The following is a 9606-nucleotide window of genomic DNA, read 5'->3' on the forward strand; positions in this document are numbered from 1 at the left end:
TTAATGGTTAACATTCTTTGTTTACCTTGATGATTGCCAAGATCTGTTGCTGCACATGACACACATTACGGTCCAAGTGCCTTGGCCCCGAGGGTAAAAACCATTTTTGAAAAGGTTTTAGGGTTCTGGGATGGGATTGGTAATACTTTAGTCCAAAAAAAAAAACTTTAGTCTATCTCTATGCACTCAAGACATGGACAATAAGCAGAGAGCCCTGATGCTGCCAGGTGGGTGAAGTAGAGTCATCCCCACTTTGACCTCAGGGTGCCAATAAACATCCTCCCCAGCATAATATCCTTTTAGAGGCTGGGAGCTATAAAAGATGAAAGGGAACACAGGAGCCCTCTCTGCAGCTCACCCACACTACAGTTGGCCAGGGGGAGGGGGAAGGTTGGGAGTTGTTGATGAGCTCAGGTCCATGCAGTTCAATCTCAGATGAGATGGGCTAAACATGGGCACGTGGGTAACAAAATGCCTCTCTCCCTCTGGGACAGAGCAGTAACTCCAGACTATGTGATCTGTCTATCCAAACCCATTGGAAACTCAGGGGATCGATCTTATTTAATAATTGTGTGTGTGAGGAGGTAGAGCTGGTTAATGTTTGTCTGGTTCCTCTTGGGCTTTGGGCCATATCTGGCTCCAGCCCTGGGTTTTTTTGCCCCTCCCCTGGGCTGGGCTGACAATACCTAGTGGCATAGTGCAGACACGTCTGCAGACATTCCCGGGAAAGAGCAGCAGCAACCAGGTGAGGAAGCTGGGGCTGAGAGAGGTGGACCAGGGGGCTCTGGTGTGGCTCAGGGGAGGGGGGCAGAAATGGGGGCTGGGAAAGGCCTGTGTCTTATCTTCTCTTGGCCTTGACATTCAGCCACTTTGATTCCTTCTATGCTTCCCTCTGAGTTGGGGTGAGGAGGTCCCTTCTGCCAGGTGGCAAGCTTGCTTAGCCTCTCTTTGTAGCCCTCAATTCTTATCCTCTGGATCCTCTCAATCTTTTTCCCTAGCTAAGGATCCCCTTCATCCCCACAGGGCCAAGTTCCCAGGATTTGCGAGTCTTCCCCCGCTCCCCACCTCCAACCCCTCAACCCCACCCCCACTCCCGGCACAGGGTAGTCAAGTTGATCTCTTTAGAACATTTCCTACCACACAAGGTTAGGCTTCAGTGAGACTATTGGGCACTGCTGTTTTCCTTCTCTGATTAGAAGGCAAACCAGGCATTCAACCAATAAGGGGGCTGAGGGTAGATGAACACAGTGCACTCAGTAGGTGCAGAGGGCCAGCTAACAGAATTAAAATTTTGTAGAATGCATTTCCATGTTCTTGAGGTAGGCAGCTAGATTTAAACAGACCTTGGAGTAATTGATAATTTGGAGATCTAAAGAGATTGCCTTCCAGCTGTTTGAAAGTTGTTCCAGCTGTTAGGAATGGCATAGTAGAATGCATGGACTTAGAAAATGAGATGAAGGGAGGATAATAGAGATAAGAAAGAGGGGTTTGAATGGATAGAGTATAGATGTGGATGCAGCAAAGCACTGGGGAAGGGACCCAGGCTTTGTTGAGGAACCAACATGAGTCCTAACTGGAGCGCCAGCACTTGCTCAGCTTCTTTAAGTCTTCGTTGCCTTGTATAGTTAAACATGAGGGCAAAACACACCAGGAGCAACACAGAGCACATAAATATCTGGACTTTAACCCAAAGTAAAAAAAAAAAAGGTTTGGATTTCAAAATCAGGTCACGCCCCTGGATGTTTTTTAAAATGAAACCCTTGAGGTACTAATGTTGGCATAGGGATCAGCTCTACTTCCAAATAGGAGAGCCAAAATTGAGACCCAAGTGCCCACGCAAGAGTCCTTAGGGGCCCAAAGGGAGCTACTGGCCATGTCCCAGAACACTGAAGAAGATGAGAGGCTGAAAGCTACAAGAACCTAGAAACTCAAATGTGGCTAGGCTGTCTGTGGGGCACCCCAAAGGCTAGAAAGAAGAGAGCTGAAACTTGCTCTGGAGTTTGAGTAAGCAGAGAAGAAAGCTAAGGAAGGGAAGATAGAAAAAACCAGGATGCAAAAGAAAACCCTGGGAAGGAAGGAAAAGAGTTGTCAGCAGAAACCGGTTTGGCTCAGTGGATAAAGCGTCGGCCTGTGGACTGAAGGGTCCCGGGTTCGATTCTGGTCAAGGGCATGTACCTTGGTTGTGGGCACATCCCCAGTAGGGGGTGTGCAAGAGGCAACTGATTGATGACTCTCTCTCATCGATGTTTCTAACTCTCTATCTCCCTTCCTCTCTATAAAAAATCAATAAAATATATTTTAAAAAAGAAAAGAAAAAAAAAAGGAAAAGTTGTCAGTTGATAGGAAAGAGAAGGGACTACAAGAGAATAAAGCCAGACCAGTTTTGAATATCCCTGTTTCTAAAAACACAAAAAAGAAAATTATTAATCCCAGCCAAGGCAGTAGAGTTTATGGGACAGAATATGGGCTCTGGAGTCAACTTAGCCTGGCTCAAATCCCAGCTAGGTCATGTGCTAACAGCGCAACCCTTGTGACCCTTGTACAAACCCCTTCACCTTTCTTTACCTCAGTTTCCCCATCTGTGACATGAGGACTCAAAGTAACACCTACCTGGTGGGGTTGTTCCGAGTTTTACATGAGATGGTGTGTATGCAAGGGCCTGGCATATAAGAGGTGCTCAGTAATTGATTATTCTTAATGTTTCTTGACCACATGTTTCTGAACATAATGTCTCACATTACAAAACATTTCTTTACAGTTAACTGTGGTGCCTCCTGTGGCAGTTCTGCATTCAGAACCCTAGGCTTGGGAGAAAGGACACCTGTGTTCCTGCTCCCCCATGCTGGCTTAGGCCCATAGCATGAGCTCACTAATGATTTTACATTAAATGAAGAAACCTTGTTCAAATAAGTAATCTATGTCCTGTGAACCATCCCTTTATCCCCTAGTTTCTTTCATCCCATTCTGCAACTTTTCCAGTTGCTAATACCCCACTCTCCCCCCTGGAACAGAGAGGACCACCCAGAACTGGATACGGGGTTTCTGCCACAACCACTGCCCCTGAAGTGGGGGAAGTGAATGCCCTGCATTTTCTGCAAGTTCAGGCCTGTGTCCTCACATCCAGTTCCCTGCTTCCAGTATGATCTCCTTACAACTTAATGGCAGAAGTGGTGGGAAGTAGGGGGGAGGCCTTCTTGCCTACCTAAGGGATAAGGGTGAATTTCTTCCCTAGAGCAACTGGCAAGCTTGAGAAACCAAGAGGTTACAGTGTACACTTGACATAGGGGGCAGGGTAGCAATGGAACAGTCTGTTCCATCTCAGATGGACACTATAAGTCAACAATTGCATTGGGAAGAAAAAAGAGAGAGATTGGGTTTGGCAGCCGGCTCAGTCCCCCAAATTGACATTGTTTTCTCTTCCTGGTAAGGTTCTTACTTCCCTTGATCAGCACTATGAAAGTGGAGCTGAGCTAAGAACTACTGCAGGTTGCTTAATAACCCTGGATATTAAGGCTGTTTATAGATGAGCAAGCAGGCTCAGAGAAGTTCAGTCACTAGCCCGGGGTCATATTTGGTGCAGAACCAGGATTCAAACCCAAAGCTGTGTAACCCTTACTGGTTCCGTCTTCTTTCTATTTGATTGTTTGACTCTTTCTCGTTCTGGCTTGCCCACCCTCTGTATGGGTTCCCTTTCCGGCAGCTCAAGAAGTGGTCAGAGTATGTTCCATGATACTAGATTTGGAATTCACTCACAGGTCAACGGCTTCTTTATTGCTCACACTTTTATGAGTAACATTAGCCTTGGCTTTTGTTGTTGTTACTATCGGCTAGCCTTGGCTTTTGCTGACACTATCTGCAAAAGCACAGCTATACTGTGGAAAGAGCTTAGGCTTCTGCTTCAGAACCTTTTATGTTTCATCATACTCCAACACTTCCATGCTGTGTGACTTAACTTATCTGAGCTGTAGCTTCCTCATCTGGAAAGACAGTCCTTACAGGTTGGCTAAGTGGATCAAAAGAAAGGATGTATGAGAAAATGCCTAGAACACAGTTCCTGGCTTTCCTCTCCTCTATCTAGCTTACCCATACCCTGGAGGGGATCTAAGTCTAGGAACAATCCAACAGACCATAAGTTTCTAGTAGGGTCATGGGAAAGGGCCTGGGCTAAGAGTGTCATGGTTCTCTCTGGTGCCCTCTTATATGTACCTGTCTTTGTTACATCTCCTCCCCCTCCTTTGCGACAATTCTTCTGGTGGGGCTATGGGGTGGTGTGGCGATGGACCGGGCGGGCACAGAACAGGTGGGTGCAGGCTGGGTGTCTGGCGCTGGGACACAAGTGCTCTGTGTATAGGGTGGGCGGAAGTCAGGGCGTTTGATCTGAATTCTAAAGGGCGTTGTTCAGAGACCCACAAAGGTCCCATTGTGCAGACACAGGGTATAAAGCAGCATATGACTCCCCAGCACCGGGTGGTGATGAATTGGGACGCAGGCGCGGACCCAGGGACCACTCCCCCGGCACAGACATGAGACCATAGGGGACCTGTCTGGGTGGCCTCAGGGACAGGCGCTCCCCAAGGTAACAGGGCTTTTGGGGTTTTCCCCAGCTTCAAACTTAAGGAGCTGGAGGATGGGGAACTAAAAAGGGATGGCTAAAGACAGAACAAGATGTGCCTGGCACAGAAAGGGGCTAGAGAGGAATAAATGTTGGATGAAAGCAAAAAATGAGAGATGGGGCTCAGGGAAATCAAGTGAAGTGAGTGAGTGAGGAGGAGAGGCTGGCAAGGGAGATGGGGTGATGATGAAAGTTATGATTATCCTTCTTCCTTTCTTGTCACTGGCTCTTGGAAGACCTGGTGGAGGGGTGGGGGTGGTTCAGACGGTGTTATGGTAGCTGTCCTTCTGCCCCAGCTCTCTGACAGCTTGCTTTGTGGCTCATGTCTTACAGGTGTGAATGAGGCAGGATGAACTGGACAGGCTTGTACACCGTGCTCAGTGGCGTGAACCGGCATTCTACTGCCATTGGCCGAGTATGGCTCTCAGTCATCTTCATCTTCAGAATCATGGTGCTGGTGGTGGCTGCCGAGAGTGTGTGGGGTGACGAGAAGTCTTCCTTCATCTGCAACACCCTCCAGCCAGGCTGCAACAGTGTCTGCTATGACCATTTTTTCCCCATTTCCCATGTGCGTCTGTGGTCTCTGCAACTCATCTTGGTTTCCACCCCAGCTCTCCTCGTGGCCATGCATGTGGCTCACCAGCAACACATAGAAAAGAAAATGCTGCGACTTGAAGGCCATGGGGACCCCTTACATCTGGAGGAGGTGAAGAGGCACAAGGTCCACATCTCAGGGACATTGTGGTGGACCTATGTCATCAGCGTGGTCTTCCGGCTGCTGTTCGAGGCTGTCTTCATGTACGTCTTTTATTTGCTCTACCCTGGCTATGCCATGGTGCGGCTTGTCAAGTGTGAGGCCTACCCCTGCCCCAACACAGTGGACTGCTTTGTGTCCCGCCCCACGGAGAAAACAGTCTTCACGGTCTTCATGCTGGTTGCCTCCGGCATCTGCATCATCCTCAATGTGGCCGAAGTGGTGTACCTCATCATCCGGGCCTGTGCCCGCCGGGCCCGACGCCACTCCAATCCGCCCTCCCGCAAGGGCTCAGGCTTTGGCCACCGCCTCTCACCTGAATACAAGCAGAATGAGATCAACAAGCTGCTGAGCGAGCAGGATGGCTCCCTGAAAGACATACTGCGACGCAGCCCTGGCACTGGGGCCGGGCTGGCTGAGAAGAGTGACCGCTGCTCCGCCTGCTGATGCCACATACCAGGCAACCTCCCATCCCGCCCCCACCCCACCCTGCCCGAGCCTCCTTCTCCTATGCCGGTGCACAGGCCTCTACCTGCCAGGGAGAGAGAGCTCCATCAAAACTTTCCTTCCCCTCCCACTCCCTTTCCTACCCCCGCCTGCTGCCTGAGGGGCTACAGAGGTGGGGAGCCCGAATGCTCAAGGTTAGTGAGGGTGTGGGGCAGCTCTTGTTGCCTGTACCCCTTCTTCTTCCCTCTCCTTCCCCGGAGCCACTGGGGAAAAGAGATAAGATGCTGTGACAACATCTCCAATTATGAAACTAATCTTAACCCTGTGCTGTCAGATACCCTATTTGTGGAGTCACATCAGTAGGGAGGGAAGGAGCAAGGGAGGGTGCTGTGGACCTGTGGGTGGAGAAGGGAGGGTAGCAAGAAAAGGAGAGGCAGTGCTTGTGTCCTCAAAGAAAAAAAAAAAAAGGACGTATCTGGGGTGGAGGAGTTAGGGAGGGAGAAAGAAGCAGGCAGATAAATTGGAATAGGGGTTAGTCAGGGCTGCCTTTGCCTCTAGTCCCCAAGGCCTCTCTCTGCCTGAAATGTTACACATTAAACAGGATTTTACAGAAAATGAAGGGGTGGCTTGTGTGTTTGTCAAGTTCTTTCTCCTGTAACCTCTGACCTCTCTCGGCTGAGCTGGCCTTGGCTTTTGCTGATCAAGAAAGGAATGGGTTGGGGGGGAAAGAAAAGAAAGGAGTGGGTGGCAGAAAACAGTGATTTGAGGAGCTGAACCTGTAAATGATATACCGCAGCCCTACTGGCCCTCAAAACCAACCCCTGAGCTGTTCTCCCCTGAGTTCTATTGTTTTGTTTTTTGGGTTTTTCCCCCCCATTTTTTAATAATATCTTTATTGGGATCTAATTCACTCTGGTTCTATTTACTTTTTTATCCATTTTAAGTATAAGGTTTATTGAGTTCTGGTAATTGTGTGCAGTTTTATAAATGTGACCACAATATATTAGAAAACAGAAACAACTCAAAAAGTTTCCTTGGGCCTCATCCTCTGATTTTGAAAATATTAAAATGATGAACCCTCTGGGAACAGAGGGAATGATAAAGAAATTTCACAGCTCTTAGAGAGGAGCACACATTTCCTCACTACCTTGGTGACGGCCCCTTCTCTGCGCTCCTGGGAGAAATAGCGCCCCTCCTCCCTTGAAATTCAACATTCTTGGCAAACTAGTGCCCCACAAGCCATCTATCCAATTCGGCAGTGACTTTGACCCCTTCCCTTTGGACCTAGCCCCTAATTCTCCCCTCCTCTCCAGTTTCCTCCGCCAATGATCAATGCCACCGACCCCAGAGATGTTTCCAACCCAGGTCAAACATTGCATAGCAAGTTTCCTCACCAGCCAAGACCGGTTTGGCTCAATGGATAGAGCGTCGGCTTGGGGACTGAAGGGACCCGGGTTCGATTCCGGTCAAGGGCATGTACCTTGGTTGCGGGCATATCCCCAGTAGGGGGTGTGCAAGAGGCAGCTGATCGATGACTCTCTCTCATCGATGTTTCTAACTCTCTATCTCTCTCCCTTCCTCTCTGTACAAAATAAATAAAATATATTTAAAAAAAATAAAAAATAAAAAATAAAGGAATCATTTCTAAAAAAAAAAAAAAAAAAAAGTTTCCTCACCAGCATAGCATCACTCTCCAAAGCAGCAAGTAGACTCTCCTTCCCCTGTCAGCTGTGGTGGGAAAAGGCTCAGACAGGGACTTGACCTAGCAGTGTTCCAGTCCAGCTTCTGTCACTTATTAGGAAGGTGTTCCCTTCTCCAAGTCTCATTTCCCTTGAGCAAATAGGGCTAGCCTCATGCATCTCTAAGCTCCCTTTAACACTATGTGCCTCTGGGATTCTTAAAAGTCTTCTCCAGCCTCAAGGTCAGGGGGAGACCCTGTCAGAATCTCTGCCCTCACCAATAGCTGCTCACAGTAAAATTTCCCCCCACAGCAAATTTTCTCTCCTCAGCTTTCTTATCTCCTAACAGAAAAAAAGGATTTGCCACTCCATCTTAGAGTATGCTGGCTCCCCCTGGGAAGAACAGATGGAAATAAAAGAAATCAAGCATAATCATTTTTTAAAATATATATATTTTATTGATTTTTTACAGAGGGGAAGAGAGAGGGATAGAAAGCCAGAAACATCAATGAGAGGGAAACATTGATCAGCTGCCTCCTGCACACCCCTCAGTGGCGATATGCTGGCAACCAAGGTACATGCCCTTGACTGGAATCGAACCTGGGATCCTTCAGTCCACAGGCCGCGGCTTCATCCACTGAGCCAAACTGGTTAGGGCAATCAGAAATAATCTTATAAGAATTGCTCTCCTCTAGAAACAGTCTCTTCTTCCTACAGGAAGCATGGAAGGTTTCCTCATTTGAGGCTGTTTCTCCTTTAGAAAGGAAATAAGGAGCTTCCTCCTCTCTTAAAGGAGATACATCCTTTTCCTGCAAGAAATATCCTTTCTCCTTAGAAACCGACATCATATCCTGTCAATGGCCCAGTCCTATTCCCACTTGACAGGTTCTGCCTGGCCTAGTCCAGGAATCAAAGGAATCCAGCTTGGTGGGTATTTACAGCCCCTTCTTTACGATAGGTTAGGGTTGGCATTAAAGTATTATGGAATCAGTGAATGAAACAGGCAGGCATTTCCATCTAGCAGCCACTGTGTGTATCCAGGCTATCTGATTGGGTCTCTGAATCACTTCATGGTTGCCATGCCAATTCTCTATGGATACCTCGGCCTGCTTTGAAATCCCATTTCAGCTGGCTGGAACCTTGATTACTCTCCTAGTTCAGCCTGTCCCTTCATCCAAGAGCTGACTATGTCCCTTTGCCCGCAGCTCCTGGCAGTTCTGCACACAGATGCCTCTAAAAGGTCATAAATGCCCTAAAAGCCTCAGTACCATACTCGAGAGTGTCAGAGACTCTGATTATTAGGCCTTTTTGCCCTCTTTCAGACCCCTTGAATATTGACCCTTAGATGAATCGTGCTCAAGGGAAGCTTGCAACACTTTTTGGACTTTGCTATTTGGACTGCTGGCCGTTCCCTGGGGAGCCAATCTTATTACTGCCAAGTTCTTCCCACTCACTTCAGCTTAGCTGAACCAGCCTTGCTTCTTTCTGGTTCCTTGCAAGTTTTAGCATGGTTGGGGTCACAACATAAGGAACTGTATTGAAGGATGGCAGCATTAGAAAGGTTAAGAACCACTGATTTAAGGGCAGTAGGGACAGAATATAGGCATGTGCTTAGGTTCTGCACCGTGAAAAAGTAGTGTGTGCTCAGTGTGATTAGAGCAGAGAATGCATGGGATTTGGTGGAGGTCTAATAGGAGGTGAGACTGGCAAAGTAGATTGGAGCCAGTTCATGAAGCTGAAACCGGACAACCAATGGGTCCAGGCTGCCTGTCACTACTTGAGCCAATTCAACAGAGACAGGGTTGAATCATATATGAGCATTTTTTCCAATAATGCCGGCAATATGGGAGAGCAGCAGGTCACCCAAGAAAATCTGTTCTGCACCCCGCCATAAGCCAGGTGCTTATATTTGGTAGGATGATGATTACATGGGGAAGTAGGAATTACAGGAATGGAGAAGTAGGCAATGGGGACTGGGGTGGGACTCCATTATTTGGCAATAAGGTTGTTAATCTTTCCATGAAAATAGGGAGTTTTTGAATGGGAATGGACTGCATTTCAAGGTTGACTCCCAGGTCCAAGGTTGACTGTCAGGTTCCAGGGATGTACAACTC

The 9606-nt window shown here is 47.9% G+C and overlaps 1 protein-coding gene across 2 annotated transcripts; it reads left to right on the forward strand.

Moving 5' to 3' along the window:
- The first annotated feature begins 665 nt into the window (after positions 1 to 665).
- On the forward strand, positions 666 to 6732 carry GJB1 (gap junction protein beta 1). Of its 2 annotated transcripts, none has more exons than XM_084869746.1 (2): positions 666 to 745; positions 4946 to 6732. In XM_084869746.1, the coding sequence occupies exon 2, from the start codon at positions 4962 to 4964 to the stop codon at positions 5811 to 5813; it is 852 nt and encodes a 283-aa protein (XP_084725872.1). In that variant the 5' UTR covers positions 666 to 745; positions 4946 to 4961; the 3' UTR covers positions 5814 to 6732. The 2 variants fall into 2 exon arrangements, with proteins under 2 accessions (XP_084725872.1, XP_084725873.1); XM_084869747.1 differs by lacking the exon at positions 666 to 745 and adding an exon at positions 4274 to 4576 and having other exon boundaries at positions 4946 to 6444.
- Positions 6733 to 9606: the final 2874 nt, after the last annotated feature.

This window comes from Pipistrellus hanaki (genome assembly GCF_964339955.1).
Source record: "Pipistrellus hanaki genome assembly, chromosome: X".
NCBI lineage: Eukaryota > Metazoa > Chordata > Mammalia > Chiroptera > Vespertilionidae > Pipistrellus > Pipistrellus hanaki.

What these genes read in the sequence shown, in the direction of transcription:
- GJB1 (XM_084869746.1), top strand. Translation starts at nt 4,962, where the DNA reads ATGAACTGGACAGGCTTGTACACCGTGCTCAGTGGCGTGAACCGGCAT.